This window comes from Euprymna scolopes, chromosome 46 (assembly GCF_053919585.1).
Source record: "Euprymna scolopes isolate OS-2025 chromosome 46, ASM5391958v1, whole genome shotgun sequence".
NCBI lineage: Eukaryota > Metazoa > Mollusca > Cephalopoda > Sepiida > Sepiolidae > Euprymna > Euprymna scolopes.
In genome coordinates, this window is record NC_136527.1 from 4022873 (window position 1) to 4041039 (window position 18167).

Sequence of the window (18167 nt, forward strand, 5' to 3'; positions counted from 1 at the left end):
ATTAAGTTTATATCAAGTTTTTAATTGCAATTTCCAGGTGAGTTTTTGTTCAATACATGTATTTAAATTTTTAAAATATAAATATTTTTTACTTATTTGAACTCTTATGTTTCATAATAAATAGAAATTTCGATAGATTTAAATATATTTTGTTCGAATTTCGAAAAAATAAATATGGGGGTGGGGAATTCGCACTAAAAAAATATTTCCCCTTGTATATTTTACGGAAACTGCATTTCATATGTAATTACATTCTAAAATGGATAAGTATCGAAAATTTCACAAAAATCTGTCTGTTAGTTGATTTTTTCTAGATTTATTAAATACGGGTATTTTTAAGCGCCAATTATGTAAACACGATTTTCGTCTCGCAATTTCATTATTTTCGTTCGATGAAAAGAATAAAAAAAAAATATTACTGGTTTATTTTGCCTTTCTTTTAAATGGTACAAAATATTAATTTATAATAAAGTTACATCATTTTACATGGGGGGGGGGTAATTCTGTGGTGATTTTTGGCAGTCCCTATTGATCGCATTTTTTTTTTCTACAGCGGAAAAACACGTTTTTATGACAGCACGTTGAAGGCAGATATCCTGGATTTTTTTTTCCATTTTTGTTTGGAGTTTAGAAACGCCACGGGGAGATAACTCCAGTTAAAGCGCCGACAATCCCTCTCCATCTTTAATACTAGCTTTCCATCCTTAAAATCGAACCTTTTGCTCGGTATCATAACAAATTGTTTTGTCGCTGTAAAACATGTAGCAATTAACAAACTATTTACTATAAGCGGATCAATTCCCAGTGCCAAAGTGATTCGCCCACACTGACCAATTGGTTGGCAGGACGCATTGATTTAAGCTGGTCCCTTAAGGACTATTTTTAGCCCTTTGGGATCTCAACTGCGATCGCCAGAGAGATGCCAGCAAGCGACCTATACAGACTTCTCTCACTCACCCCTCCCACTGCTACTTGTTGACGACTGCAGTCTGATGGCAGACGACACCTTCAAACAGACATTTACACTTTCTTTCTTTCTCTCCAGTCTTTGTTTTAAATAAACCCTTTATCATTATTTCGTTTTAACAATGTCGTTTGGCCTTGTGTTTATTTAAGTAATTATTAGGAGAGAAATGCACATTTCCCTCCTATAAACAAAAACTACTTGATGAAATAAAGTGAAATTTTTTTCGGAGAACTTTATTCCATAACGGATACGTACAATTTAAACTTTTTTTGATATTTTCATTTTTTAATGTCTTGATTAAACTGTACAAGTTCCAAATTCTTTTATTAAAAAGTACAGGGAATATAAAAAATATAAATATGGAAAAATTCTAATAAATGGAGAATGGGAGTAAATACCCATTGATTAGTATTTTTTATAGGTAAGTGATTTTTTATAGGTAAGTGATTTTTATAAGTAAATGATTTTTTATAGGTAAATGATTTTTTATAGGTAAATGATTTTTTATAGGTAAGTGTTTTTTGGTTTTTATATATATTTATTATATTCGAAGTAAGTTAAAATTTGTTGAATTTCTTGAAATCGTTTTTAAAGAAAACCGATTAAAAAAAATATTGCATAGTTCCTGTTATTATTTTAAAATTTGGTCTTTGCTCCTCTCATTGGAAAAAAAAAGATTAGGGTTTAAATTACATTTTTCAAGTAGTTATAAGCTTCAAAAGATAGTTAGTTTAATAAGTCACATTTTTATCACTCATTTTTAATGGCGACATCTGATACTGCTAATCAAAGGTACGGTGACGAGGATGACAATAAACACCCCCTCCCCAATTTTTGAGTGGCCTTGTGCCTAAGTTTTTGTTTATTACTGTTTGTTGTAAATTTTTCAGAGTAAATAAAAAATATAACTCAAAGCGTAGTATCTGTTCTGATGCTTCACTAAAGTTTTTTGGTCTCGATTAATGGAGAAGAAATCCTTCATGAATGATACATTTTTTATTTTTGTTACTAACCAGATTGCCCCCTTTTTGGGGAGCTGTTTTTCCACACATTCTGCCCTCGTGGGGAGGCAAGTAAAAACACACACACACACACACACACACACACACACACACCTACACACACACACACACACACACAAAAAAAAAAAAAAAGAAATATCTGCCGGAAGATCTTTCATCGGGGACACCAAAAATCATCTATCACCGCCCATAAAACAGGGGAAGTAATGCAACATTAAAATGTCTCGAGAAATATACCAGAATGCCACAATATCCCCACATGAATGAATGCTCGTCAAAATTTTATTTATAAACCACAAACATTTTTTATTTACAAAAAAATACAATTTTTCAAAAATAATGTCGAGTACTAAAAAAAAATCAAAAAAAAATCAGAGTAAACAGCGCCGTCTGGTGAAAGTTTTCTTATCAAAGGGGAGATAACTCTTAAATGCAAATATTCATGAAAACAAACTTTATCGTTAATAAAAATGGTCCAGAAAGACAAGAAAGAGAATTCAAATGTTACTGGTAAGTTAATGTATTTTTTTTATAAATATTAATTGTTTTTTTGTTTAGGTGTTACGAGCATTATTTTGAAAATAGCAATATATATATATATATATATATATATATATATATATGTATATATATGTATATATATATATATAATCTAAACACGTGCTTATTTTTTCTGCATCTCCACATGGTCAATGTTCCTATTTACAATGCCTCCCCACGGGACAGAGTTAGACACCAGGGTCGTTTTTTAATGTGGAGAAAAGGAACAAAAATAAAAATTGTCTCAGTCGTGAAGGATTTTTCCTCCACTGAGAAAGAACAAGAAGAACAGATACTACACTTTAATCTTGGCCCGAAGGCCAAGAGGGTTTGTATTACTGTACACATAGATTCGAAAAAGTTGTCAAAAAACAAATATATAACAAATAAATGTTATCAAAGGCAAGATAAGTTACTTTTCTACCAAACTGGATATATTTTTTGTGTTTTTATTCAATGTAACATGTTTATTCAGCTCGAAAAGCATACCGTGTTTACCGATGTATTGGAAAATTCAAAATGGCGCCCGACATTCTCTTTAACACGCTAAGTTCAGGAAAAGATGTTATAAATAATAAACTAGACAAAATGCTGTTAGAAATTCGCTCAATATATGTTACCGTTACATAAGTTGACATATATTCGGTGTTTTTTTAAATAGTATTTTATCTAGTTTATTATTTATGACACCTTTTCCCAAACTTACCGTGTTAAAGAGAGTGTCGGGCGCCATTTTGAATTTTTGAGTTTTTATTTAATGTAACATCTTTATTCAGCTCGAAAAACATACAGTTTCGGAAAATTAAAAATGGCGCCCGACTCTCTCTTTGACACAGCAAATTTTGGAAAATGAGTTAAAAATAAAAAAAACTAGATAAAATACTGTTAAAAACCCACCGAATATATGTCATGCCACGGTAACATATATTGAGCCAGTTTAAGAACATATCCAGTTAGGTAGAAAAGTAACTTATCTTGCCTTTTATAACATTTATTTTATTTTATTTTATTTTTTTTTTACATGGGGGATCACCACTTATCAAGGCTCGGAAGCCACTCGAGGATAAGAGTTATTGTGTGTACAATAATCAATGGGATAATATTGTAGAAATAGTTGGAACTGAAGACTTGATAAAGTGTCCTGCTTAAGGGGGCGATTAATCAGGGATTTATTTATGTTGGACGTGGGAAACAGGCAAATGGAAGAGAATTCCACAGACGTGGTGCACTTCTAAGAAAGAAGCTTTGCTCATGGAATCTACGTTTTGATTTAGGCACAGATAAAGAGTGGGGGAAATTACTGACAGTGGTTTCAGCTAGACGTGTGTTCTTCGTGAAAGATTGGCGAGGGGGGGGGATTAGAGATGGAGCTCGGACGAGCACTTGCCATGGAAGTAACGATAAAACAAAGACAGGCTTGCAACGTCCCTTCTGTGGGAGAGTGGTTGTAGGGAAGAGAAAAGGGCATCCCCCACTAAACCACTAAGTCTATTTTGTACTCTGTCAAGGCAGGATAGGCTGTTTTTAGCAGCTCCAGCCCAGATGTGGCAGCAGTACTCCATCCTTGGACATACTTGGCTTTTATACAGGTAGAGAATTGCATCAGTAGTGAGATATCTTCTGGAGCGATAGAAGGATCCCACCATTTTCCCAGTGGCCTGGGCAACAGACTTGATATACGTGTTCCATTTCAGATCAGGAGCAAAGGTTGATGACAGGTGGAAATCAGAGCGTTGACGATGTAAAGATAGGGACTTGGTTTTAGATGCATTAAAAGTAACCAGCCACCTCTTCCCTCACTGTACCATGCGCTCAAGATCAGAGAGAGAATCAGAGAGAGCTTTGTCATTTACGGCCTTTGATGTATTGCCATAGATGGTCGTGTCATCAGCATAGATGTCAACGAATGATTTAAGTATGTGTTTAGGGAGGTCATTGATGTAGATCAGAACTTTTTTTTAATTACATTTTCACCCCAAACAAGGCACATTGCCACTTTGATGTAGGGGGCTACTATTAGGGACACAGGCTACAGGGGTACTAGATGGGGAGTTGGGCAGCAAGATGTCGGTTCATGTTACACTTGAACTTCTGCATGTAAGTACAGTTGGGGAAGCAGGAACTTGGCAGGGAGTTCCAAAATCTAGCGGTTCTGGGAAAGAAACTACTGGAGTAGAAGGCTCTCTTACATCTAGAGATCTCTACTGTGAAGGGGTGGGATTTAGCTGCTTGTCAGGTTTGTCGGGGGTATTTACGTAGTGCTTGCAGCTCGTCGGAACATACACTGTTAAAGTACTTGTAGAACAGGAAGGCAGAGGGATGCTACATTGCGTTGATGGGACAGAGGCTGAGCTTGGATGATAGTTCAGACCTATTAGGTTGGCGACTCTCTTTTGAACCTTGTCTAGGAGTGAGAGACTAGTAGCAGATGCACCAGCCCAAATGTGACAACAATACTCCATACATGGGCGAATGGTGGCTTTATAGAGGTACAGGATACTTTCGGGTGTTAGTAGCTTTCTAGCATGGTAAAGAGAACCTACCTTCTTCACAGCGGTCCTGGCAATGCTTTCAATGAAGTTTGAAAGATGGACTTTCAGATTAAACCCGCCATTCTTAACCATTCTCTACTTTTCTCAAATTCGTGCCTTTTCAATTCAGTAAATGCTTTGATTTTAAATTCCATGCAATCAACACTTTTTAAAATATCCATGTTATAAATTCTTTACTTGCAAAATTATCTTTCAGTCGTGAGAAATATTTCTTTATAAAATATACTTTTTTTTCTTTTCTTTTATATGAAATTGCTATTTCAGGCTGTCATATTTCGTAAAATGAGACTAATTCAAATATTGGTTTCATAAACCTCGTGGTTCTTAAATTGTATACCATTTTTTCGTTTCTATAATTTTTTTTTCTCTACTTTTAATAAACTATCAGAACGAAATTTCGGAAATCGTAAAACTGAATTTCACATGAAAACAATTGTATCTACGTATTCCTCGTATTTTTAAGATGATTATATCCAAAAATTACGAAGATCGATAAGGTAGAAAATTATTAAAAAAAATATAGAATTCAATGAAAATGATTGTAAAATACAGGAGATTTCAAAAGGGAGATAATTCCACCTGAAAAAGAGATTCTATTCTCGAAAATTAGGGACATCAACTCTTAGCAAGCGTTGAACACATGAAAGAAAAATGAATTAACATCATTGAACGCATAAAAGCAAGATGAATTAACATCATTGAACGCATAAAAGCAAAATGAATTAACATCATTGGAATGCTTATTCTATTCTATTTCCATCAATTTAATTCTTTTAAAAATTGACCGACAAATAAAAAAGGTATGACTTGTTGAAGCACATTAGGTATGTAATATTGCCGATGTTCACGAAAATACAGCATACGCTTGTTATGTTCGGGTCATCAACACCTACCATTCTATCCAACACATTATGTTGGCAAATAAAAATAATTAAATTATAATTATATGCTAACTCGTATTCACAGTGTTTCCTACGAACGGCAAAAATTAATTACGTTTTATTTTTTAAAAAATTGACCCACAAATAAAAAAGATATGACTTGTTGAAGCACATTAGGTATGTAATATTGCGTTTTATTTTTTTTTCATTTTTTTAGAAATAGATGAGAAAATGTTGAGAGATTTTCCGGAAGCTGGAGATTCAAGCGATGATGATGATGCACCAGAAGAAGTTGGGTTCGGTGCCAGCAAGGACAAAGCGATTGGGGAAATAAAACAGATAAAAGGAACCATCAAAGAGATAAAGGCCAACGCAAAACTCAAACGAAAGAATCAGCAAGAACGCAACCAAAAACAAAAGGTAATAAAAATGAATTGTATTATTTGGATTCATCGGACTACTGTAATTTGCAACTGACATGCAGAAGTGCCGTTTCTTTTATATAATAGTAGAAATTGATATTATTTGGATTTTATATAATAGTAGAAATTGATATTATTTGGATTCATCTGTTCTCATCTTTCACGACGTTGGGCAGGAGCTGCTAAAAACAGCCTATCCTGCCTTGACAGAGTACAAAATAGACTTCGTGGCTTAGTGGGGGATGCCCTTTTCTCTTCCCTGCAACCTCTCTCCCACAGAAGAGACGTTGCGAGCCTATCCTTGTTTTATCGTTATTTCCATGGCAGGTGCTCGTCTGAACTCCAATCTCTGGTCCCCCCTCGCCAATCTTTCATGAAAAACACCCGTCTAGCTGAATCCACTGTGAAAAATTTTCCCCACTCTTTATCTGTGCCTAAATCCAAACGCGGATTCCATGAACAAAGCTTCTTTCTTAGAACTGCACGCCTGTGGAACTCTGTTCCGTCTGCCTGCTTCCCACCTGATTACAACCTGGATGTGTTCAAGTCCAACGCAAACAAATTCCTGATGAACCGCCCCCCCCCCTTAAGTGAACACTTCATTAAATCTCCACACTAATGTAATGTACTTGCAATAACCCTTATCCCTGAGTGGCTTCCGGGCCTTGATAAGTGGTGACCACCGTGTAAAAAAAAAAAAAAAAAAAACGTTTACAATAAAAATTTTTTTCTGTATATTTTTTAATACATCTAAAACTAAGCTCCTCCCTTTTCATCACCATCGCTCTGATCCCCATCTGGCCCCAATTGAAATGAATGGTTCTCGTCTAGGAGAAGCTCCATGTTTTGACAAGCTTCTACGACTGACCTTTACTCCTAATCTGAAATGGAACACAGACATCAAATCTGTTGCCAAGATTGCTGGAAAAATGATTGGATCACTCTATCACTCCAGTAGTTATCTCACTGCCGATGCAATCCTCTATCTGTATAAGTAGGCAGGTACATCCTAAAACGGAGTATTGTTGCAATATCTGGGCAGAAGCTGTTGGACACACCTTTTTTTGTCTTGATAACAAGTGTAATTCTAAATGTATGACAATAGAGAGATGAAACTAATAGATCATGAATGTATGTTCGGTCATCATCCCCTCTGATTCGTTTGGGTTGAAAAAAAAATAGGAGGCATTACTTTACATGATTTTTAGAATATGACATCTTCGTTCTGTGACGAGTACATACATCATAAAGATTTTTCTGTATATTTTTAAATAAGTGTATATGCAACAAATTTTATGTTGATTCTTTAAGGTATAAATATGCAAATTTCTACAGATGTTTTGTTTAAACAGCCTTTGTTAAAAAAAAGGAGTATATTGTTCTATTAAACTTTTTTTTTTTACATGGGGTCACTGCTTATCAAGTCCCAGAGGCCACTCGAGGATAAGGGTTAATTGTGATTTAAGCATAGTAAACATTAGTGGGAATTTTATAACTTGGATTACTTAGGGGGACGGTTCAATAAGAACTTGTTTACGTTGGACTTGAAGACAATCAGATTGTAGTCAGCTGGAAAGCAGGCAAACGGAATAGAGTCCCACAGGCGAGCAGTTCTAAGAAAGAAGCCCTGTTCATGGAATCTACGTTTAGGTGTAGGCACGAATAAAGAGTGTGGGTAATTGTTGATAGTGGTTCTGGCAAGACGAGTGTTTCATCAGTCGGAAAACAGGCCAGCATAACAGTTATACAGAATATATTATTTGCGGACTATTATCCTCATCTTTATAGTTTCAACCCACTATTCCTATGGCCTTCTTCAAGTGGTTAATCGCGAATGGATGGGAATGCTGAGTCTCATAACTGCATCCTCAATAATTACTGCCTTCCATAGTTGTTGTTGTCTCACCACGTTTTGGCCAACTATTCCCCTACTTTGTGTAGGATTGAAACCCCTATCTTCAGACAATGATCACCTAGAACCGTAGAGATTCAACGTCTCTATCTATTGCGCCACGAGCCCCGAAAGGCAGTCAAGATTGGATTTTTTTTGCCTTATAAATTCAAGTTTGTTCTTTGCCTTATAAATTCAAGTTTGTTCTTTGCCTTATAAATTCAAGTTTGTTCTTTGCCTTATAAATTCAAGTTTGTTCTTTGCCTTATAAATTCAAGTTTGTTCTTTGCCTTATAAATTCAAGTTTGTTTTTTTGCCTAATAAATTCAAGTTTGTTTTTTTGCCTAATAAATTCAAGTTTGTTTTTTTGCCTAATAAATTCAAGTTTGTTTTTTGCCTAATAAATTCAAGTTTGTTTTTTGCCTTATAAATTCAAGTTTGTTTTTTGCCTTATAAATTCAAGCTTGTTCTTTGCCATATAAATTCAAGCTTGTTTTTTGCCTTATAAATTCAAGTTTGTTTTTTGCCTTCCTTATAAATTCAAGTTTGTTTTTTTGCCTTATAAATTCAAGTTTGTTCTTTGCCTTATAAATTCAAGTTTGTTTTTTTGCCTAATAAATTCAAGTTTGTTTTTTTGCCTAATAAATTCAAGTTTGTTTTTTTGCCTAATAAATTCAAGTTTGTTTTTTGCCTAATAAATTCAAGTTTGTTTTTTGCCTAATAAATTCAAGTTTGTTTTTTGCCTTATAAATTCAAGTTTGTTTTTTGCCTTATAAATTCAAGCTTGTTCTTTGCCATATAAATTCAAGCTTGTTTTTTGCCTTATAAATTCAAGTTTGTTTTTTGCCTTATAAATTCAAGTTTGTTCTTTGCCTTATAAATTCAAGTTTGTTTTTTGCCTTCCTTATAAATTCAAGTTTGTTTTTTTGCCATATAAATTCAAGTTTGTTCTTTGCCTTATAAATTCAAGTTTGTTCTTTGCCTTATAAATTCAAATTTGTTTTGTATCTGATCTTCCATTGTTGGGGAGGAGTCCTGGATATGTCCTTAAACTATATATTTTTTGGGCTTGTGCTGGGGTCTTTTTCCAAGAAATAGCTCACCATAGAACAACTGTTTATATTCTAAAACAGTTATATTACATTGCCGTAGTATTATATAGTCATCTGGGATTATTATTATACAGTGAGGTGGATGGAGATATTGTTCTTATAACTGTATAAATTGTTGTTTAGCTAAGGGATATGATATCGACGTATAAATGGAGTCATGTTGTATCAGAGAGTTATCACACGGATATATTGTTTCTGAGATGGGTATATTTGCCGATGACACCACTCTCTATAACAGATATGAGGGGAAAACAAATGAACACATATCCAAGGAAATGGCAGAAACATTAGAGGATGACCTTCAATCTGTAGTGGAATGAGGACAAAAATGGACGGTCACATTCAATGCTGCTAAGACTAAGCTTGTTTCCTTCAATAATTACAAGAAACCTTCTCTACCACCAATAGCAATGGCCAAGAACACATTGTCTGAAAGTACTTCTTTTAAACTCCTCGGCCTAACGTTTACAGGGAATATGAACTGGAATAGATACATTGAGAGCATTGCCAAGGCTGCTGCAAGGAAGGTTGGCTCCCTCTACCGTGTTAGAAAACTACTTACGCCTGAAAGTACCCTGTACCTCTATAAGGCCACTATTCACCTATGTATGGAGTACTGTTGTCACATCTGGGCTGGTGCATCTGCTGCTTGTCTCTCGCTCCTGGACAGGGTTCAAAAGAGAGTCGCCAACCTGATAGGTCCTAAACTGTCATCTAGGCTTCAGCCTCTGTTCCATCGACGAGATGTTGCATCCCTCTGCCTGTTCTACAAATACTTTAGTGGTGAATGCTCTGACGAACTGCAAACACTTGTACCTCCCCGACGTAACTACCCCCGACAAACCCGACAAGCTACTAAGTCTCATCCCTTTACAGTAGAGATCCCTAGGTGCAAGAAAGCCTTTTACTCCAATAGTTTCTTCCCCAGAACTGCAGGTCTTTGGAACTCCCTTCCGGGATTCTGTTTTCGCAACTGCAATGATATGCAGAAGTTCAAGTGTAATGTGAACAAACATCTTTCTACTCATTTCTCTTCATAATGCCCCTGCAAATTAAGTCCCTGATAGTAGCCCCCTGCTTCAAAGTGGCACTGTGCCTTGTTTGGGGTGAAAATTGAATAATAAAAAAATGTATATATATATTACAATTCATATTTACATAAATGCAAAGCTCAACAATTGAGGTGCAGCTTATATATAAGAAAAACTATGTCACTAAGCACCTGTTCTCCTCATATGATGAGAAGCATTAGGCTTCGAAATACCTAGGTATAAAGAGTATATTTATCCCGCATCACTATTTTATTTAATCTCCCTATCAACGATTAAATTACATGCATTAGTATATATTTTTATATCGTTTTCTGTCTCTCTCACACACACTATCTTTCTTTCTCTCTCTCTTTCTTTCTCTCTCCCTCTTTATACACACACACACACATATATATTTTTTTTTACACAGTGATCACCACTTATCAAGGCCCGGAAGACATTCAGGGATAAGGGTTATTGCAAGTACATTTGTGGAGATTTAATGAAGTGTTTAATTAAGGGGGCGGTTTATTAGGAATTTGTTAACATTGAACTTGAAGACATCCAAGTTGTAGTCCGGAGGGAAGCAGGCAGACGGAACAGAGTTCCACAGGCGTGCAGTTCTAAGAAAGAAGCTTTGTTCATGGAATCCACGTTTTGATTTAGGCACAGATATAGAGTGGGGGAAATTTTTCACAGTGGATTCAGCTAGACAGGTGTTTTTCGTGAAAGATTGGCAAGGGGGGACCAGAGATTGGAGTTCAGATGAGCACCTGCCATGGAAATGGTCTCTTCTGTGGGAGAGATGTCGCAGGGTAGAGAAAAGGGCATCCCCCACTAAGACACGAAGTCTATTTTGTACTCTGTCAAGGCAGGATAGGCTGTTTTTAGTAGCTCCTGCCCAGATATGGCAACAGTATTCCATCCTTGGACGTACTTGGCTTTTATATAGATAGAGAATTGCATCAGTAGTAAGATATCTTCTGGAGCGGTAGAAGGACACCACCATCTTTCCAGCGACCTTGGCAACAGACTTGATGTACGTGTTCCATTTCAGATCAGGAGTAAAGGTCAAACCCAGAAGCTTATCAAAACACGGGGCCTCATCCAGACGAGAGCCATCCATCCCAATTGATGCCAGCTGGGGATCAGAGCGTTGATGATGTAAGGATAGGAGTTTGGTTTTGGATGCATTAAAGGTAACCAGCCACATCTTCACCCACTGAACCACACGCTCGAGATCAGAGGAGAGAGAATCAGAGAGAACTTTGTCATTTACAGCCTTTGATGTGTTGCCGTAGATGGTCGTGTCATCAGCATAGATGTCAACGAATGATTTAAGTATGTGTTTAAGGAGGTCATTGATGTAGATCAGGAAGAGAGTTGGGCCCAGGATTGACCCCTGAGGGACTCCAGCATTTATATTGCAGTCCTCTGATTTTTGTCCATCTACCACTACTCTTATGAGCCTATCGGAGAGAAATGATTTAATGAAGTAGACCCTTATGCCATACCTTATCGAAGGCCTTTGATATGTCAAGAGCAATTGCCCTAGAAAGGAAGCCTTTGTCAAGAGATTCACTAATCCTGTGGGATATAACCGTCAGCACATCTGCGGTAGATCTTGCAGAACGGAAACCATATTGTGTGTCATTAAGAAAGTGGTTTCTGCTGAGGTGGTTGACTATTTCTCTATTTAATATGGATTCCATATATATATATTACAATTCATATTAACATAAACTGAGTCATGTTGTATCATAGAGTTATCACACGGGTATATTTTACAATTCATATTAACATAAACTGAGTCATGTTGTATCATAGAGTTATCACACGGGTATATTTTACAATTCATATTAACATAAACTGAGTCATGTTGTATCATAGAGTTATCACACGGGTATATTTTACAATTCATATTAACATAAACTGAGTCATGTTGTATCATAGAGTTATCACACGGGTATATTTTACAATTCATATTAACATAAACTGAGTCATGTTGTATCATAGAGTTATCACACGGGTATATTTTACAATTCATATTAACATAAACTGAGTCATGTTGTATCATAGAGTTATCACACGGGTATATTTTACAATTCATATTAACATAAACTGAGTCATGTTGTATCATAGAGTTATCACACGGGTATATTTTACAATTCATATTAAACATAAACTGAGTCATGTTGTATCATAGAGTTATCACACGGGTATATTTTACAATTCATATTAACATAAACTGAGTCATGTTGTATCATAGAGTTATCACACGGGTATATTTTACAATTCATATTAAACATAAACTGAGTCATGTTGTATCATAGAGTTATCACACGGGTATATTTTACAATTCATATTAACATAAACTGAGTCATGTTGTATCATAGAGTTATCACACGGGTATATTTTACAATTCATATTAACATAAACTGAGTCATGTTGTATCATAGAGTTATCACACGGGTATATTTTACAATTCATATTAAACATAAACATATCATTTTTTTATAAGAAGAATAATATATGCTTCATACCTTTCCTTTCTCCAAGAGTTCTTCTATCTTCACTGTTGGGCTCATTTTCTAACAATTCTGCCATTGTCTTAGATTTATGTACATACGTAAAGGGAAAACATTAAGAAGTACAGTGTGTCTAAAAATGTACTCACACTTCAAATGATGATAAAACCCGTTATTTGTATTATTTGGATTGATCGGACTACTGTTCTCGTCTTGAATATGATTTTCACAAAGTTTCGGTGGATATAACCTCTGACCTTTTCCAGGTGTATCTTGTTGAACTCAGGAATTTGGACAGAACCCTTTACTTAACTTCTTGTTCCATCAGCCACGTCCTAAGTAAGAGAGTTATCACACGGTTATATATTACAATTCATATTTACATAAAAGTATCATTTTTTTTATAAGAAGAATAATATATGCTTCATACCTTTCCTTTCTCCAAGAATTCTTCTATCTTCACTGTTGGGCTCATTTTCTAACAATTCTGCCATTGTCTTAGATTTATGTACATACGTAAAGGGAAAACATTAAGAAGTACAGTGTGTCTAAAAATGTACTCACACTTCAAATGATGATAAAACCCGTTATTTGTATTATTTGGATTCATCGGACTACTGTTCTTGTCTTGAATATGATTTTCACAAAGTTTCGGTGGATATAACCTCTGACCTTTTCCAGGTGTATCTTGTTGAACTCGGGAATTTGGACGGAACCCTTTACTTAACTTCTTGTTCCATCAGCCACGTCCTAAGTAAGAGAGTTATCACACGGTTATATATTACAATTCATATTTACATAAAAGTATCATTTTTTTTATAAGAATAATAATATATGCTTCATACCTTTCCTTTCTCCAAGAGTTCTTCTATCTTCACTGCTGAGCTCCGTAATGAAACATGAAATGACCAACACCGTCCAATTGAGACATCTGTTTTTCTTTTTTTGTGAAACCACAGAACAACACTTTATGTTTTTAAAATATAAATTTATTTCAGCTGTCTCAAATGGTCTTCACAAGGAGTCTGCTTTACGTGTCTACATGCTTGGTCTTTACAGCCTCGCTTTCCTGGCTTTTTGAAACACGTCTGTTCACTTCCGTGACCAAAAACTTCCTGGCTTCAAGTACATCTATTCACTTGCATGACTAAACTTCAACTCTCGACTCTAAACTTCCCGACCTCTTGACTTCAGTTCCGGTGACGTAACCGATTAAAAGACACGTCTCCTTAAACGTAACCTCCTCTAACTTGTACGCCTGTTCAAGATTATTTTGTTTATATTTAACCTAGCTAATTTATATAAACATCTTAAGCTAAAAACCATTGTTACCCATTGTTGTTTATTCTAAAAACAATAAATAAACTATTTTTACATTGAACAGATAGATAAATAGGTTTGGGTATATATTGCAGTTCATATAGAAGAATAATAATACACGGGTTTATATTACAATTCATATTTACATAAAGGTATCATTTTTTTATAAGAAGAATAATATATGCTGCATACCTTTCTTTCTCCAAGAGTTCTTCTATCTTCACTGCTGAGCTCCGTAATGAAACAGGAAATAACAAAACACCATAACCAATTGAGACTTCTGTTCTTCCTTCTTTTGTGAAAATTTGTTGCCTCGTCGAAAGTTTTAGGCAGACATACATACATACATACATTTAAATGGACATGTGAGATTTTAATTATCAACTAAGGAAAAGGAGTTAGCTCTGTATTGTAAGAAATCGGCTGTGGGTTAGAAGGTGTATCCGTAAATTATAAAAAATGGTCAATTTCCAGGGGTCACTAGGGTACTTTTTAAGACTTTCTAGTGACCCCTGAAATTGACCTTTTTTTTTTTTCATAATTTACAGGCAAACCCTCAACCTCAAAGTCCGATTTCTTACAATAAAGAGCTAACCCCTTTTTCTTAGTTGATAAAAAAAAACATGGAGTTTACTCCTGACGAAGGTCGTTGTGTTATATATGAGGGATATTCAAAAGAATTGTATTACAGGGATAAGAGGATGATATATATTGTTCTCGAAACGGCACCCGTTATAACAGTATAAATTGTATGTATTGTTGTATGGTCAAGGGACATGATATCGACATATAAACTGAGTCATGTTGTATCAGTTATCACACGGGTATATATTACAGTTCATATTTACATAAAAGTATCATTTTTTATAAGAATAATAATATATTCTTCATACCTTTCTTTCTTCAAGAGTTCTTCTATCTTCACTGCTGAGCTCCGTGATGAAACATGAAATGGCCAACGCCATAATCAATTGAGACCTCTGTCCTGGCTTCTTTTGTGAAACCACAGAACAACACTTTATATTTTTTGGCCAATTTTTTATATTTGTCGTCCAAAGGGTGGAGCTTCAAAACGATACCGATCTCGTGAAAATCTGTTGCCTTGGTCGAAAGTTTTAGGCAGACATACATACGTACATACATATACGCCTATCTCTCTCTTTTTATATCTACCTTTCTTCCTCTCTCTCTCTCTCTTTCTCTCACTTTCTCCTTCTCTCTCTCTCACTTTCTTCTTCTCTCTCTCATTTCTTCTCTCTCACTTTCTTCTTCTTCTCTCTCTCTCTCACTTTCTCCTTCTCTCTCTCTCTCTCACTTTCTCCTTCTCTCTCTCTCTCTCACTTTCTCCTTCTCTCTCTCTCACTTTCTCCTTCTCTCTCTCTCTCACTTTCTCCTTCTCTCTCTCTCTCTCACTTTCTTCTTCTCTCTCTCTCACTTTCTTCTTCTCTCTCTCTCACTTTCTTCTTCTCTCTCTCATTTCTTCTCTCTCACTTTCTTCTTCTTCTTCTTCTCTCTCTCTCTCACTTTCTCCTTCTCTCTCTCTCTCTCACTTTCTCCTTCTCTCTCTCTCACTTTCTCCTTCTCTCTCTCTCTCTCACTTTCTCCTCTCTCTCTCTCTCTCTCTCTCTCTCTCTCTCTTCTTTATATATATCTTCACTGCTGAGCTCCGTGATGAAACATAAATTGTTGTAAGTACTCTAACCACTGCGGCAGTGTTATTTTTATTCCTTTTTTTATGTTAGTTGTTTCTTTTTATTTATAAATTTCAGGCTGAAAAATTGAAAGACCTTGATAAATTACCCGATTCCATCTTAGAAAATCTGCCTTCTTATGACGAAACAGAAGAAGAATCGTTAGACTTACTCGTCGACAAAACAGAAACAGAAAAATCAACGCGTAAAAAAACGAAAGCCAGTAAGTAATCACCATACCCCTAACTTTTTTAATATATAGTCACACTGACAAGTCTTAATGTACCTATTTACTATGCCTCCCCACGGGACAGAGTTAGACACCAGGGTCGTTTTTTAACGTGGAGAAAAGGTACAAAAATAAAAATTGTCTCAGTCGTGAAGGATTTCTCCTCTAACGAAAGAGAACAAGAAAATGAAGTGCAGCATCTGAAGAACAGATACTACACTTTGATCTTGTCCCGAATTCTTAATGTAGAGAGGGGCATGTTAACTATTCTGTACTTTCATCCAATAATTTAATAAGCAAAAGATAGGATAAAATTGAGTTTAACTTGAAAGTTTTACCCAAAAATGTCGCAGAAGTTTTCTTTGATATTTTTTATTTTACAAGCTGCCCCAGCGTAGTAAAAAAATGAAGTGCAGCATCTGAAGAACAGATACTACACTTTGATCTTGACCAAAAGAGATGAAACATGCATGATTGTGATAAAAAAAAAAATTTATTAATGTTATATCTTTATATCTCTATTTTTATATAAGTTGTTGGTTCCCTCGTTTGTTCATCCGTCCGCACTTTTCTCAATAACTACCACTTTCAATTTTTGGGGAATTTTGCACAAACATTAAACATGATATGAGTACAGAAATACCCGAACGGATGCCTTTCGGGTTAAAGTGGCTAAAATTGTGCTTATTAAAAAAAATTGATGCCTTGGAGTTTTATAAAACTTTCTGAAAAGTTGTAACTGGTCTCTTTTTTTTTTTTTACATTGGCATCACCACTAATCAAGGCCAAGAGGCCACTCGAGGATAAGGGTTAAAGAGTGTACAGTAGAAATTGGACATTATAGTAATGGTTAGTAATGAAAATTCGGTAAATTTGTTAACTTATATGGAACGGCTCATCAAGAACTTATTTACGTTAGACTTGAACACAACCATATTCTAGTCAGCTGGAAAGCAGGAAAACGGAAGACAGTTCCACAGGCGTGCAGTTCTAAGAAAGAAGATTTGTTCATGGAATCTACGTTCAGGTTTAGACATAGATAAAGAGTGGGGGAAATTATTGATAGTGTTTTCTGCTAGACGGGTGTTTCTTGTGAAAGTTTGGCGAGGGGGGGGCCATAAATTGAAGCTCAGTCGAACACTTTCCATGAAAATAATGATACAGCAGAGACAAACTGGCAACATCTCTTCTGTAAGATAAAGGTTACCACATGCTCAAGATCAGAGGAGAGAGAATTGGAGAGAACTTGGTCGTTTACTGTCTTAGATGTGCTACCATAAATGGTAGTGTCGTCAGCATAAATGTCTACAAATGATGTAAGGATGTGATTTGGAAGATCATTAATGTAGATCAGGAAAAGAGTTGGGCCCAGAATGGACCCCTGAGGAACTCCAGTATTAATACTGTGAGCTTCTGATTTTTGCTCATCAACTACTACTCTTATGAACCTATCAGAAAGAAATGATTTAATAATTGAGAAGACATTTCCAGCTATACATCTTGTGAAGTAAACCTTCATGCCATACCCTATCAAAGGCCTTTGATATGTCAAGAGCAATTGCCTTAGAAAGGTTGCCTCCGTCGAGATTCACTAATCCTATGAGATATAACTGTAAGCACATCTGCTGTAGATCTAGCAGAACGGAAACCATATTGTGTGTCACTAAGAAGGTTATTTTTGATGAGATGGTTGATTACTTCTCTATTTAACACAGATTCAAACAACTTACGCACAGGAGAATTATTGGCCTGTACTGAGAGGGGGGGTGAACAATCACCTGAATTCTGATGAGATTTTCCAGGGTGATGGGAAGTAATTCTCCTTAAGACAACGTTTAAATATATAATTTTGTTTGTCTATATTTCGCGATAACTCTTGGGTGTACCCCAGGGGCTCTTTTTAGATCTAATAAAAACAATTTTTGGGACTATTTTACCATATTTGTCCAACACATTTAGTAGTTTTGCATGGTGCTGAACT

General features: G+C 35.5%; 1 protein-coding gene across 1 annotated transcript in view; it reads left to right on the forward strand.

Annotated features, from left to right (window-relative positions):
- The first annotated feature begins 2336 nt into the window (after positions 1–2336).
- Positions 2337–18167, forward strand: part of LOC145270580 (uncharacterized) — a 36854-nt gene continuing 21023 nt past the window's right edge. Inside the window, exons 1-3 of the mRNA XM_080126210.1 lie at positions 2337–2499; positions 6180–6382; positions 16036–16180. Coding sequence (XP_079982336.1) covers positions 2460–2499; positions 6180–6382; positions 16036–16180 — 388 coding nt within the window. The 5' untranslated portion in view covers positions 2337–2459. The remainder of the gene's footprint in view (positions 2500–6179; positions 6383–16035; positions 16181–18167) is intronic.